The 16,025-nt window shown below is 38.9% G+C and overlaps 1 protein-coding gene and 1 pseudogene across 1 annotated transcript in view; one reads left to right on the top strand and one right to left on the bottom strand.

The window, feature by feature from the left end:
- The first annotated feature begins 1,101 nt into the window (after positions 1-1,101).
- The window catches only part of TASP1 (taspase, threonine aspartase, 1), a 310,532-nt gene continuing 295,608 nt past the window's right edge, over positions 1,102-16,025 (top strand). Inside the window, exons 1-3 of the mRNA XM_006894750.1 lie at positions 1,102-1,320; positions 11,407-11,474; positions 12,966-13,034. Coding sequence (XP_006894812.1) covers positions 1,182-1,320; positions 11,407-11,474; positions 12,966-13,034 — 276 coding nt within the window. The 5' untranslated portion in view covers positions 1,102-1,181. The remainder of the gene's footprint in view (positions 1,321-11,406; positions 11,475-12,965; positions 13,035-16,025) is intronic.
- On the bottom strand, positions 10,728-11,284 carry LOC102864099 (annotated as a pseudogene).

Genomic DNA, 16,025 nt, shown 5'->3' with positions numbered 1-16,025 from the left:
ACTATCTCATCTTACTGCTATACTGGGTCTGAAATCTGTTGCAATAGCTTACAGTGCACAAGGAACCATAGTCATGATTACAGGGTTCATTAGGGAAGTTAATTAGCAGGATACAATTTCTGTTGGCAATATGATATAATCCTTCAGTCAGGACAATTTCTGAAGCATGCTTCCAGGATCTTCAGCCTTCAGCCTCATGGCATTAGGCTGGTGTTACAAAGCTCTTGGTCCTGCCACTTATGACATCTCCCCCTCCAGCCATCCAACAAACATGGGTGAAGGCTCCTAGATCAGGTTCCATGGGGTAGCAGTGCCAGTGTCTCACGTCAGGTTTCTGGTTTGCTGCCGTATCTGCTTTTGCTCTCCTGTAGATCTGGCAGGTTCAAGTATCTCTGGTGCCAAAGGCTGTGTACTGCATACCTACTTCTTTACTGGTGGTAAGATCCTCAAGTTCTGCAGTTGAATCTACTCAGTTTAATGGCCAGTCTGCCAGTCCCCCTGTGGATAGACTAACATGCCCTCTTTGCATGTTTGTGCCCATCCATATGACAAAGTCAGTCAATGGCTGCGAAAGCCTTTGTGAACAATAAACTTTTACTCCAAAACAAGCTTTTTCTGAAAATAGATTCTTATTTTCAGAAATTTTTCCTTCTAGGCATATAATTTGGTTAGTATTTGTGTTAGCTATGAAGCATTAATCTGATTTTAAGTCTTTGTTAGGGAGGCGTCAGTTTGTTTTTGCCTTTACCTCAAGTCCTAGAAATACTGCCAACACATTTGTGTTTTTGAAGTGCTAAAGGGAGTTAGCATTTGGTGTGGAGGGAATAGGAAGTTTTACTTAAATTATGTTGAGGATACATAAGAAAAGTACTTTTGTAGTTTTATTGTAGAACAATTATTTTGTTTCTATAACTTCAAGCAAATAATATCAGTGATCTGTAAAATTTAAATTCTAATTTAAAAATTATTTGTGTTGACAAAATTAGCTTTTTTTCAAATAAACTTAAAAACTAGATTTCTGAAGTTATTTTTGCATGAATATTTGTAAGTAATTGTCTGGGTGGAAAGAAATGCATACCGTTTTTGTTGGTTTTCCTCCAGGGTAATTCTTCTCCTGACATTGCTTTTGGATGAAAGTATGCTCTTTCCACATTAGAAGATGGTAACCTTGGAGAATAACCATGGAGAAGGGGATGAGTTCAGGAGAAGGGCTGGCTTCCAGATCATCTCAGGTTTCAACTGTTAAAGTAATAGCCAAGGAGGTGGAAACAGAGCAGACTCGTAAAGAGAAACGAGGGGGCTTTGTATTGGTCCATGCAGGTAAGCCCACAGCGGGTGAGGGAGAAGGGGAAAGTAATGTGGATTTTTCCCCCCTTGACTTATAGTATATGGAGAATTGAATTTCACCTCTGGGGGCTGCATTCTGCTCATGCAGAGATGGTACCAGAGTTTGTTGGACTTGTTCTTGTGAGAGCCTTCCTGCTCTGCAGGTGGAAGAGCTCATGGTGTCACTTCTCCCTGTGTTTTCATTTCCCTCATCTGTTATTTGCATTTGCCCCATATAAACACTCTGCCTTGGAGTCGATTCTAACCTACAACAACTCTACTGTCTTAGGCTGTAAATCTTAACAGGATACTGCTCATCTTTTTCCTTAGAAGTGGCGGTGGATTCGAACTACTGGAATAGGCAGTCTTTTGATTACCAGTGCAGTCCATTTTGCCATGATTTAAAGTATGGTTTGTGTTGTTTTAAAATAAAAATACTGCTGGAAAAATTTTATTGTACTATATGGGAAAGCCCTGGTGACCGACCTAGTGTTAAGGGGGTCAACCTGAGGCGTCGTTTGAATCCTCCAGCTGCTCCATAGCAGAAAGATGGGAAGACTCCTGTGTGATTTACAGCATCTGAAAACCTACAGGAGGGTCAGCTGTGAGTCAGTTCTGACTTGATGGCACATAACAGCATTGGCTGGTTATGGCCAAGTTTGAATATTCTGTAATTTAAAGCTTGTTAATAACCATATTAATATTATACATAAGAAATAGTAAGACTAGAGAATTTGATTGACTTTAACCATTGTCTTTGTTATCTTGTGTCTCTATAACAAAGATACCTCTAGTGAATGACTTTATTGTCGTTGTGTACAGTGTAGTTGAAACTGACCCATAGAAGACCCTCCAGCAGGTTTTTAGAGGCAGTAAGTTGCATGGGAGGAGATTGCCCATCTTTCTCTCACGGAGCAGCTGGTGCATTTGAACCCTGTGCCTTTGGGATTGTAGTGCAGCTTCTTGCCACTAGGCTATTAGAGATCTCCTAGTGAATAACTTTATTTAGCAAACATGAATTTATTCTCTTAGAGGTTAGGAGGCTATAAGTCTAAATTCAAGGTGCAGCCTCTAAGAGAAAGCCCACCCTCTCTATATATCAGCTGTGAAAGAAAGCCCTTGTTTCCTTCAGCATCTGCAGGCCAGGCCCTCTTTGATATTCTCATGTGTCCTTTGCTGTGTCAAGGAGCTTTCTTATGCAGGGACCCTGGTTCAAAAAAGCACACTCCAATCATGGATATAACTAAGTTCTTTCTTGATATTAATCAAGGGCCTCTATTTTTCTGTGCTATTTCCTCCCATTTTATCGCTAACTCACTTGTGTTGTCACTGTTAGATGCTGACCCTTTGAACAATAAATCTGAGCCCTGTTCCATCCTGCGTCATCCTCACAACCTCTGATTCACTTGAACCCATTGCTGAAGTCACTGTGTCAGACTACCTTATTGAGGGTCTTTCTTTTGCTGTCCCTCCAAGTATGATGTCCTTCTCCAAGGAATAGCCTCTCCTAGCAACATGCCCAATGAAATTTTGTCATCTTTGCCTCCAAGAAGCTCTCTGGCTACTCCACAGTTCAAAGACATTAATTCTTATACTGTCAACCTTATATTCATTGTCTAGCTCTTAGCAGCATAACAAGTGGTTGAAAAGACCACTTGAATGAATTAGACAAGTCTTAGTCTTCAGACTAAAGTCATTGCTTCTCCCTGGTCCCTAACTGCTGATTTTCCCAGTGCAATACATTTCCTGACTGCTGATACCAAGTATATTGATTGTAGATACATGTGAAAGGAAATTGTTGACAGTTTCAATCTTTTCTCCATCTATCATGATGCTGCCTATTGGTCTGGTGGTGAGAATTTTCATTGTGAGATGCAGTCCATCTCATAATGACTTTTAATTGGGTGTCTAAGGCTGTAAATTGCACTGAGATTGCCCTACTTTCTCCAGATCTGCTGTTAGATTCCAGCTGTCAGAGAGAAGTGGTCTCTTGGCTAGCCATGCAACTTCCTACAGAGTAGGCCTTCAGAGAGAAAAAAGTTAGTCTATCCACACTTCTAGTGGGCTCTGGGAGCTTACTGCTAAAGAGTCGCTCTGCCAACCAAAAGACTGGTTCTAATCCACCAGCAGTTCTGTGGGAGAAAGATGGGTAATGTCTGCCCATGTGATTTACTCTTGAAAACCCACTGCTGGGTCACCACTTAGGAATCATTCCAACTTGATGATATATTATTACAACAACAAGCCATACCCTTTTAGGATTGGAATGGAATTAAAGTGTGTTGTAGTCCACCATTAATTTTTTTACAGCTCTTTGCTTCTCACATAACTTCTGTAAGATAAAACATGCATGTATTTTGCTGCTGTTGTATGTATCATCAAGTTGGAACTGACAGTTCATCCTGTGAGCAGGTTTTCAGAGGCTGTAAATCACACAGGAAGAGATGGTCTGTCCCTCTTCTGGAGCAGCTGGTGAGTTTGAACCATGCTTAGCAGTGAAACAACCATAGAGCGAGATTAGAGCCTGCTGAGAAGCCTAGAACCATGCACCACACAGTCTGTTGCTCTCAATTGCCACCTCCCTACTTTGGAAGATTGTGAGATCTGCTGTCACTGAGTACCTTTGAGTTTTAGAGCAATGTAGTTCTGTACAGTTCTCTGCACAACAGGTGATTCTCTTTCGTCATTTTGACTTGCCGAAGTTCTAAATCTCCAATCTGTTTGGTCCTTTGCAGAGAGAAGGATGACTGAGTCTCTTGTTACCTTTCTTCAGCCTGTTAAAATCTGTTAAAATGGGGTGGAAACAAAAATAATTTTGGAATTAGGTAACAATTTTAGTTGGTTCTTTTTAGACAAACGTTGTTCTGCCTGACCATTATTAGCCTTTGTCTGTATGTATCAGGGGTGACCTAGAAGTGTTTTAGACTCTAATTTAGAAAGATCTACAAAATACTGTTTGAATGCTCTTTTTTAAATAAGTGATTCTACAGAGAAGTAGGTAGATCTGTGGAATAACCAGTTAGAAGTAGTCCTCGGCCTACAACCCCTGCCTTCACACTCTTAGTTTAGTGTTCTTTTAGTACATCTCATATCATACTGGCCATCTTAGAGTGAACATTTAGGAAATGTGCAAAATATCCTGAAATTTCTTACAAACAACTATATAGAGCTTTGGGTTAGCTGGGAACATTTTTTATTTTCTCTGACTAACATCAGAGAACATCAGTAGTGAGAACAGAACAAAGGAAACACTGCATGGTTCAAAATTGAGAAGGGTGTACACCAGGGATGTCTCCTGCCTCCATACCTTTTCGATTTATATGCAGAACAGATTATCTGGAGGCTGGGCTCTATGAAGAGAAATACGGCTTCAGGATTGGACGTAGACTCATCAACAGTTTGTGTTATGCACGTGACACAACCCAGCTTGCTGAAACTTGAGGAGGACCTGAAGATTTGCTGCAGAATATCAAGGACTGTAGCCTTCAATATGAATTGAAGCTCAGTGTCAAGAAAACAAAGATTCTCACCACTGGGCTCATTGGCAGCATCATGATAGGTGGTGAAGAGTTTGAGATTGTTGACAGCTTCAGTTTGCTTGGCTTTACAATCAATACTCTTGGTAGGAAATCAAAAGCCAGGAAATTAAAAGACGAATTGCATTTAGAAAGTCTGCTGTCAGAGACCTCTCCAAAGTGCTGAAGAGCAACAGTGTCAGTCTGGAGACTAAGGTGTGCTTGATTCAGGCCATGGGCTTTGCAGTTACTTGCTGTGCATCAGAAAGCTGGACAATGACTAGGGATGATAGAAGAAGAATCAATACTTTTGAGTTGTGGTGTTGGAGAAGAGTATGGAATATATCATGGACTGCTAGGAGAACAAAAAATTTGTCCTAGAGAGGGTGAGACCAGGCTTCTCCTTGGAGGCAAGGATTCTGAAGCTTTGTCTAACATACTTTAGACATGTTGCAAGGAGGAACAAGTCCTTGAAGAGGGACGTCATGCTTGGGAGGATGGAGGGACAGCACAAGAGAGGAAACCCCTTGATGAGATGGATTGATTACAGTGACTGGGGTAAACGGGGTAGGTGTGTCAGAGACAGTAAGATTGGCACAGCATAGAGCAGGTTTTCGGGCAGTTGTACCATAGGGTCGCTATGAGTTGCAGGCACCTCGATGGCACATAACAACAACAACATCATCAGCAAGCTGGACAATGACTAAGGGTGACTGAAGGAGATTTGATGCCTTTGAGTTTTGGTGCTGTTGAAGAGTCTTGTACATACATATCATGGACCGCCAAGAAAACAAATAGGTCTGTCTTGGAGAGGGTGAAAACTAAGTTTCTCCTTGGAGGTTAGGATTTTGAAGCTCCATCTCACATACTTCGAGCATGTAGCCAGTCTTTCAAAAAGGACATCATGCTTGGAAGGGTAGAGGGACAGTGCAGGAGAGGAAGACTCCAGATGAGATAGATTGATACAGTAACAGGGACAATGAGGGTTGGCATGTCAGTGGTTGAAACCAACAGATGCCAGTTTAGGGTTAGCAGTCCAATTCCCTATAGGCTCCTTCCCCAGAGCTCCCTAATTAGTAGGAAAAGATGTAGGCTATGTCAGGAGATTGTGTAGATTGGGGGTGATTCCTTCTAAATAATTAGAAGATAAAATAGAGTGATTATGTAGAAGTTTATATCTTGTGTGATTAATGGGAAAAATTCAGTTCCTCATCCATTGTGTCTGTTTTTTCTTTTTATTCTGTGTTCTTTTTTAATTTTATTAATTTTAAAGAACATTTACAGAGAATTTGAATTTCCATTCATTCATTGTTGCACTTTTTTCTCTACCCCCGCCCCCCAACCCAGTTTGCTCCTCTCTTCAAAAAGCAAAAGATAAACTTCTTCATTGGTATACAATTCCCCTGACCCCTGCACTCCACTATGCAACCTTAATTCTGGATTCCTGTGAAGCTAACGGTTTAGTTCAAACTACAGTCATTTGAGTTACAGATTTTTGATATTTTCTTGAGCTAAGAGCAATGGTGTCACTCTGGAGACTAAGGTGCGTCTCGTACAGGCTATGGTCTTTGCAATCACTTGTTATGCATCAGAGAGTTGGACAATGACTAAGGAGGATAGAAGGAGAATGGATGCCTTTGAGCTGTGCTGCTGGAGAAGAGTATTGAATGACCGTGGACTGCCAAGTAAACAACCAGATTCATCCTGGAGAGGGTTAAACCAGGCTGCTCCTTGGAGGCAAAGATTCTGGGGCTTTGTCTGACATACTTTGGACATGTTGTAAGGAGAGACAGGTCTTTGGAGAGGGACATCATGCTGGGTAGAGTAGAGGGACAGCGCAGGAGGGGAAGGCCCTCTATGAGGTGGATTGATTCAGTGGCTGGGGTAATCGGGATGGGTGTGTCAGAGGCAATGCGATTGTCACAGGATAGAGCAGGGTTTAGGGCTGTTGTACATAGGGTCGCTATGAGTCACAAGTGACTCGAAGGCATATAATAACAACATATACTACTGATACTTGTTGCTGTTAAATGACATTGAGTTGACCATAACTCATAGCAACACTATAAACAAAAGTAAAGTCATATTTGACATCTTTCTCTCTTGTTCTTAGGCTCCACCCTTCCAGTGTGATGTCTTTTTCCAAATACTGGCCTCTACTGACAGAAAGTAAAATAGAAGCAAACAGGCATCAAATTGATTCTGATGCTCAGCAACTTTGTAGGAGAGCAAAACCTCCCTGTAGGGTTTTCTTGGGCACAGCTTGCCAGATGTTTCTCCTGTAGAATGGCTAATGAACCACCAGCCTTCAGGTTGACAGCCAGGCACCTAATCACTGTGCCTAAAACACCCACCTAAACCAACGAAAAGATTAACCTAACCCAAATCACAGTCCTAGAGCAGCAACAGGGAAAGAAGTGTACTAAACACTTTTTAACTTTAATATTAAAAATGCAGTTTATTCTCTGTTAAAAGAGTAGCAGTATTATTTGCCATAAAAAGTAACTTTAAGTATAAATTTTAGCTACATTCTTTTCTTTATGATGCTATATATCTTGAATTTATGTTTATTAAATAGGGAAGTTGGCAAGTGTTAAGTGCTTATTAAAGATGTAATGGGATCAGACTGAGAATTTTGTATTCTAATAAGAGAGATTACATGTTAGTGGTATTTAATACTGCTCGTAGATGCTTAAGAGCCTTTGGGTAATCCAAACTCTTGCCAACCAGAATCTTGAAGGTTTGAGTTGTCGTTGAGGTGCAGAGGAAAAACCTGGATATCTCTTTCCCAAAAACTTAGCCACTGAATGCTTCCACATGTGGGTTTGTCAAGAGCTGGTGTCAATTGTCCATGAACGCTGATTTTTTTTTCCATATGCAGTGAAGTTAAAATATATTTAACAGGGGTATCCTGTTTTAGGAGACAGTGGTCTCTGAAAAATGAGACTGATTTGTTTCTAGGAAGCTCTAGTAGCTTAAGGAATTGCTCTGTCAACCCCATAGTATGTGGTTTGAATCCACCAGCGGCTCCAAAGAAGAAAGATGGGCAGTCTCCTTCCATGCAATTAACTGCCACTGAAAACCTCCTGGAAGTCCAGCTATGGGCTGGTTCTGACTCAGTGGTTACACACCACCATCAAAGTAATTTTCTAGAAAATCATGAAGATTAATTTATTGAGTATTAGTACAGGGGCTGTAAACATTAAAAGTTCTCTTTAGAAAGAGTAGTAGCATTTGGGTATACACCTACTCCTCACTTATTGTTATTTTGCTTTTATGGCAATAGTGAAAAACCTGCCCAACTATTTTGTTCATTAACAGATGATGTCTGCAGTTATGAACATTGACAGACAAGCTGCAAAGAACTTTAACAGTTATGGTTAAGATTATGTGTCATCATGGTCATGTCATGATTCTCAGTGATTCAGCAGTAAGCCGTGAAGTAATATGAGAATTATGATGTGGTCATCTGTTATTTTGTGGTATGATATCATGATCCTCTATTTTTCACATGATGCCAATTTTGTTGTAATGTTCTGGTCTTTGGAACCTAAGTAAGGAATTTTAATTGTTTGTGCATCTTTTCCACTAATCTGGGTTCTTGTACCATGGCCCATTCTTTGACTTAAGGCAAGTTGAGTTAGGTGTAAGTTAGTCTGCAGACTCAAAAGTCAAGTCGGGATGTAGTTCTTAACCTTTCTTGAGTTAGAGACTTCTGTGTTCTGTTAAAGAACTTTAATTTAAGAAGCTTGTACCTCAAGGCAGTTTAAAGACTCTTTATTTCTTTCATGTTGAGTATTCTCAGATCTTGAACCAAGCAAGTGTTAATCCTCTAAGGGAAACATATGCTCAGAGGTGATCTCTCAGAGAAATTATTATGTGTTGTGATTAAGAGACAAAATAATACAATAACCTCATCACTGTCTAGTTGACTATTTTACTTTGTATTGGTAGAACTGCACCTTGGGATTTCCAAGGCTGGAAGTCTTTACAGATCTAGACTACAGCAGCTTTCTCCTTTGAAGATGCTGGTGGATGTGAATGACACCAACTTTTAGATTGGCAGGGAACACTCAACCACTATGCCACAAGGGTTCTCTGATGAGGAAAGAACCACCAGCATTTCTGTTGAGTAATGATTGTCACTAGTTAGTATCACTGAGGTTTCTTTGTAGGAGGTTGAGAAGATATGAAGTCATGTGGGTGGTAGGAGTGGAGTGCAGGTGGCATATTGATGTTGTTATAGGCCCTGTACGACTCAGAGTGACCTGCTGAGTGAGTGTGTTGAGTCCTCATCATCTCCAATATGCTTGAGGGTGTTGTTAGGATCACCATGTCAGTCCATCTTGTTGAGAGTCTTCTCTCTTTCTCTGACTCTTTACCTTTTCCAGCATGATGTCATATTTCAAGGACTGACTCCTTTTAACAACATGCCCAAAGTATGTAAGATGAAATTTCACTCTCTTTACCTCTAAGGAGCATCCTGGTTTTACTTCCTCCAAGGCAGATTGGTTTACTCTTTTGGAAATTCATACAGTACTCTTTTCCATTTCAAAGGCATCAGCTTTTCTACTACCATCCATGTTCGTTGTTCAACTTTTATATAGGAAGTAGCTGAAAAGACTGTATCCTGCATCAGGTACACCTTAGTAAACTGACATCATTGATCTCTAGTACTTTGGAAAGGTCCTTTATAGCAGATTTTCCCAATACAAGCTATCTTTTGATTTCTTAACTGATGCAAGTAACTTCAGATGTTGTTCAAAAGCTACATAATTAAAAAAAAACTATTATTAAGAATTTTGGACCTGAAAAAGTAATTTCCCACAAGATTAGCTTTTTGAAGATCAGTAGAAGGGAATTTGAAGGGGTCTTTCCTTGATGCTTCATGTTAAAAACTCCTGACCTTGGAGAGATTTTTCTTGAAAGCGCGAGAGCTGACGTTGGTGAAGCTTCCTGGGTGACATGAGCTATTTTCAGGACCTCCAGGAGAAACGTAATTCTTGATGAATGTGATAAGAAATGACATTACATTGTAACAGATGAGGGAGAGAACTGTTTAAAAGGGACATATGATTAGGTATTATTGTCATGTCAGGAGTCCAGAATGAAGGCTGCACAGTGCAGTGGACTTAGGAGGAGGGATTGCATAGCTATAAAAGAGTCTTTCTTTTACTTATCAAGGAGAAAAGTGAATTGGGGGCTTGGGATGGGCAGGGAGAAAAGTGCAACAATGAATGACTGGAAACCCTAAGAATCTGTAAACTTTCATTAAAATTAATAAAAAAAGAAATGACCTTAAAAAGTCTTTTTGGTTAGAGAAAGATGACGATGAGTTAAAAAATTCTTTATAGCTGGGGCAAGAGTTTTGTTTTTTATTAGGACAGGATTCATTTTATGGACTTACATCTTCATCATTTCTGACACAGATCATTTCTGACACAGTTGAGCCCATTGCTGCAGTCACTGTGTTTATCCTTGTCTTTGAGGATATCCCCATCTTTCTCTGACTTTGCCGAGCATGATGTCCTTTCCAAGGAATAGGCCCTCTTAACATGGTTCAGGGTTCAGTTCACTGTTCATAGAGTTGCTATGAGTTGTACTCAACACCACCTAACAATAACAGTAAATTTAGAAAATATTACTAAGGTCAGATTTTTCCTTATATTTTAATTGCTAAGAACATGCATCATTAGTTCAATAATTTCAATATGCAGAATTTAGTGACACTGATTACATTCTGAGTTGGGCAGCTCTTCTCACCCTGATTTTCTGAATTGTTCCCCTTATGAACATCAACTGAGCCTTGTTTTGCTACTGTTAATTTGATCCCATATTGGGTGACTTTTTTTTTTTTAACTATTTTCATTTTATTTGATGACGTATTTATTCTCGAGCCATAAGTTTTTGTTTCTTTAGTTTCTTCTGTGAGATCTTTTTCTTCTGGGCAACCTCCTCTTCTGGTTTAGGAACAATACAATCTGTTCCTTTTCAGTAAGGATCATCTCAGTATGGCAGGGGGAGCTCATGTAGGGGTTAATCTGACCATGAGCTCTGTACGTGCGGCGCATCTTGGGAGCTTTGTTCACCTGGATATGCTCAATGACCAGAGAATCAACATCAAAACCCTTAAGTTCAGCATTACTTTTGGCGTTTTTAAGCATATGCAACAAAAACTCTGCACTCTTTTTGGGCCACCGACCCTGTGTCCAACCCCACTGTTTGGCCTGGGCACACCTACCAATTCCACCATTGTATCATCGGAAGGGCACACACTGCTTTTACAGAGTGACATCTTCCAGATATTTGGTGGCTTTCCGGATATGCATACCCTTGATGGCCTGGGCAGTTTCTCAGGTGTTCTTAAGATGGACCCGGAGATTTGAGCCTCTTGATTTGCATGATTTTGTGGGGTTTTCCGGGTCAAGTGAGTAGCAAACCATGTTGGGAGATTACCTGAAGCCTCTCTATTGGGTGACTTTTGAAACAGCATACATAATATTCGAGGTAGAGAGAGCAAGGTCGGATATTTTAATCCCTAACAGTTGCTTGATTTCTTCTACAGGTGCAGGTTATCATTCTGAATCCAAAGCTAAGGAGTACAAACATGTATGCAAACGAGCTTGCCAAAAGGTATGAACCAAATGTGTGATCTCAACTTCTTAGTTTTTGAACATAAAATGACTTTATCTAGAAATGAAAACATTTCTAAGTTCCATGTGGAAGAAAATCTTTACTTTGGATCACAAAGTTGCTTTGCTCATATTTGTGGGCTCTCTTAAGGTTTGTTTTCTGTTTCAGTTACAGATAATGCTTAGGTCGCTCCCTTCCTACAGATTCAAGTCTGCATTTTGGAAACTGTGGGCACATAATCATATCTCTTTTAATTGTTGCCAAGAGAGATTATCTTGTACTCTTCACTTCTGTTTTTCATCACATAGTTTGTATCATGGCAAATTCATTGTCATTCCTGGGTTTAACTTTGCCCTTGTACTTAATTGTACTTTTCTTCCCCCCTTTGATTTTTGAGGTTTTGCTAAATTGTTTACTAGTTAAAGTGAGGCAGGAATGAAATGAGAAGAAATATTGTTTGCTTTTATTTTGATCCTGAGTTTACACTCTTGTGGGCAAACCTTCTAAAATTTTTTACTCTAATGTTAGATGCTATAAATCGAGTAAATAAATCTTTCTCTCAGCTTTTCACTTATATTTGCAGTTGTATTATTAATCAATGTTAATATATTCATGTAACATTATCATTTAAAAGAGAGATTATACTTTGACAGCCAAGCTGTTCCTTATAAATTAAATCTTGTAAATAAAAATATTTTAGGAATGAATATTTTGTAAAATTAAAAATGATAAAGCTAAATGTGAAATGTTCCTGAAGTTATTTTATCAATTTTATATTTTTAAAGATATGGTATCTTTTCAGAAATAAATTTCACTTTAATGGAACTTTAGTCCTAGGATTATATATTTGGAACTATCATAAAACTTCTTTTTGCTGACTAAATTAGAATCTTAATAAATTTATTTTTAAGCCATCTCCCTTTCTTAAGTTTTACCAAGCTTTAGACTCTCCGTAATTTTTTATTACAATAAAATATGATTTGGTTGTTTAAAAAGAAAATACAGTATAGCATAGCATATGCTTCCCTCTCAGGGTTCTGACATGCCGTTGATTTTTATAGATGTGGGTAAGAAAGAGTTTTAAAAGTGGGGAGAGACATTATTAGCATAGATGGAAATTCAGCCACCTATATAAAAAAGAAATTTGTCAGACTATTTAAACAAAACTGAATTAGTACTAATTTCTGTAAGTATTTTGAATTTCTTTGTGATAAATGAAGCCCTTCACTTATCAGATTCCTTAAATAGTCCTTTCAGTGGATGGATTTTATTTGTTGTCTTCATTTGAATAGTATTAAATGAGCTATATTATAAGTTTATCTGAATATAAACAAGTAACTGTTTATTTTGAATCTAAGCAGTTTACATCTTGAATTAGGGCATGAACTTGGTGATCATTTTTATTAACTGTGTATCTTCTTTGGAAGGTTTATGGGCATGCTTGAGAAGTTGTGGCTTTATTATGAGTAATCTCTCCTCTTGGTCTCATAGGCAATTGAAAAGCTGCAGGCTGGTTCCCTTGCAACAGATGCAGTCACTGCAGCTCTGGTGGAACTTGAGGTATTTTTTTTTCTCTGCTTGTTTTCTTCAAAATACTTGTGAGTTAGAACACTTTGTTGCTAAGTTACATAAAAGTGAATTTAAACAGTCATAAGTGATCAAAACTTCCCAACAAAGTAACAAATATAACTTCCTTTACCCTTTTTGTGTTAATTTCATGAAAACAAAATAGTTAGTGGATACTTAAGTTTCCTTTGTTTTCAGGTGGAAAATTCCTAAAGCTAACTCTCCTCCAAAAGTAATACATGTTCTCTTATTAAGGTTTTAAAAGTAATTTGAACTGCTCTTATGGATCTGAACTAGAAGTTTCTTCACAAACTTAACAGATTGATAGCCTGAAGTTAGGTTCTATGAAGGATATCTTGCCCAGTGATATTTTATGTTGGTTCTCAGTTGACTGCAGACATTGGATAATGGAATAGGAGGCTTCCAAATTTACTGTAATTTTTAGCACTTCAGAGTAAGAACTCCGTTTTCTAATCTAGATGTTTAAGATGAATTTGTCCAAGGATTCCTGAGGTCCTTGGAATGATATCTACTGTTAAAACTTAGAAAAACTAGGTTTCTGTAAGTCAGTCACTTTAGAGGATCATAATGAAAAAATAGCTTTCTGGGTAAGAAAACAAAATTTGCAAACAAATTAGGTAAGACATAAAGATAAACAATAGATAATAAGGGTGGGACCATTCATTAGTGCTGGAGTAGACTTTTCTCAGATTGACTGGATTGTGGTTTTTATGTTTGGGTATTCATATCAGGATACTCATCCTAACCATAACCTTTACCAGTTGTCACCCTGTGAAAATTGCTCAGGAGTTTAACAAAAGTCTTAGCTATGAGGTTCATGTACTCTAGTGCTTACTTGTGAAACTCTGCCTTTGGTTCTATTTTGTAGATATTTATTTATTTATTGTTAAAGTGTTTATTTACTTGATCCCTAGGTAGTCAAGGAGAGTAAATGCCTGTGATGGGGTACCACTTCTGTTGTAGCTTGCAAGGTCCCTAAGGAATTGTTTTGGGGATATGTGGACCTCTTCTGTCCTAAATGTTAAGTCATGCCAGCTTTACCAAGCATTAGCCATGTATTACTGGCGTGCTACAGATTCCCCTTGCCTCAGGTTCCCCATCTGCAATATAGGAAGAATAATAACTTCTACTCAATAGTAGTACTGTGAAGACTGGGTTCAGATATGTTAACAATACATTCAGGTGTGGCACACAGTAAGCATCTTAACCTGTTAGAAATGATTACTAATATTTTATAAGGTATCTTGGAAGTGGTAAGTATGAAGAACAAATATTCATGGAAATTTTTATGTCAGAGAAAGAATATTTATTGGGGAGAAAAGAAATTAAACACTGCAAGAAAGAAGATTGACATACACACTACTAAATCCTCCTTTAATCAGAGTATACACAGAAGGAAGATTTCATCCTAATTTAACTAACTTAATGGAGTAGTACATCACCAGGGAACTGCCGTATGTGCAGGCTGGGTTTAGAAGAGGCCATCGCACTAGGGATATTAGCCAATGTTAGTTGGATCTTGGCTGAAAGCAGAGAGTACCAGAGAAATGTCTGTCTATGTTTCATTAACTATGCAAAGGCATTTGATTGTGTGAATCACAAGAAATTGTGGCTGACTCTGAGAAGAATTGGAATCCCAGAATACTTGATTGTGCTTATGCGAAACCTATACTTGAACCGGGAGGCATTCATGAGAGGAGCAAGGAAACACTGCAGGGTTCAAAATCAAGAAAGGTGTATGCCAGGAATGCATCCTACCTCCTTACCTTTTCAATTTATATGTGTCACACATCATCTGGGAGGCTGGACTCTTTGAGGAAGAATGTGGCATCAGGATTGGAGGAGGACTCATCAACAACCTGCTTTATGCAGATGACACAACCTTGCTTGCTGAAACCTAAGCAGACCTGAGGCATTTGCTGTAGAAGGTTAAGGACTGCAGCCTTAAATATGGATTGAGGCTCACCATCAAGAAAACAAAGATTCTCATTACTGGGTCAGTTGGCAACATCATGATAGATGGTGAAGAGACTGAGATTATTAAAAACTTTAGCTTGCATGGTGCCACAATCAACACTCTTGGTACCAGCAGCCAGGAAATAAAAAGATGAATTGCTTTGGGAAATCTGTGATCAGGGACCTCTCCAGAGTACTGAAGAGCAGTGATGGCAGTCTAGAGACCAAAAGGTGCACCTGACAGTCTGTGGTCTTTGCAATTGCTTGCTTTCTTTCCCTCCCTCCCTTCCCTCCCCTCATCCCTTCTTCTCTCCCTCCCTGCCTTTCCTCCCTCCCTCCCTCCCTTCCCTCCTTCCTTCCTTCCTTCCTTCCCTCCTTCCCTCCTTCCCTCCCTCTTTCTTTCTCTCTCTCTTTTTACCTCTCTTTCTTTCATTTTTCGTGTTAATTCGTTCTTTAATTTGAAAATTTTTCCCTTTTAATATTTTTATTGGTTTTCATACAATAATTCATTTATATTTTGTTTCTTGCATGTACATTGTGTTTTATACAGTAATTCATTTCTATTTCTTTCATTCATGTACACTCTTTCATATGGTCATTAATATGCCTTGTATTTTATAGAATTTATTATTGTTCATCTATACCTATCATTGTCCCAACTTTTTTTTTTTGAAATTAATTTCAATGAACATCTACAGAAATTTTGGATTTCCATTCATTCATTGTTGCACTTTTCTTCCTGCCCCCCCCAGTTCACTTTTCTCCTTGAAAAGCAAAAGAAAAACCCTTTCATTGGTATACAATCCCCCCTGCACTCCCCACCCCTACCCCCACCTCGAGTATACTCCACTCTGCAACCCTCATTCCAGACTCTTATGATAATCATAATGCCCTAAAATATATTACTTTTAAACTATTTTCTCCCTCATCGGCTTCAATGCAGTAAACATAATTTATCCAGTTTTTCTCAGTCTTACCCGCACTTTGATGTCAGCCTCATTCTACAAC

This window comes from Elephantulus edwardii, unplaced genomic scaffold (genome assembly GCF_000299155.1).
Source record: "Elephantulus edwardii isolate Elephantulus edwardi_28Jun2011 unplaced genomic scaffold, EleEdw1.0 scaffold00150, whole genome shotgun sequence".
Taxonomy (NCBI): domain Eukaryota; kingdom Metazoa; phylum Chordata; class Mammalia; order Macroscelidea; family Macroscelididae; genus Elephantulus; species Elephantulus edwardii.
This window is presented reverse-complemented; position numbering and strand designations above follow the sequence as displayed.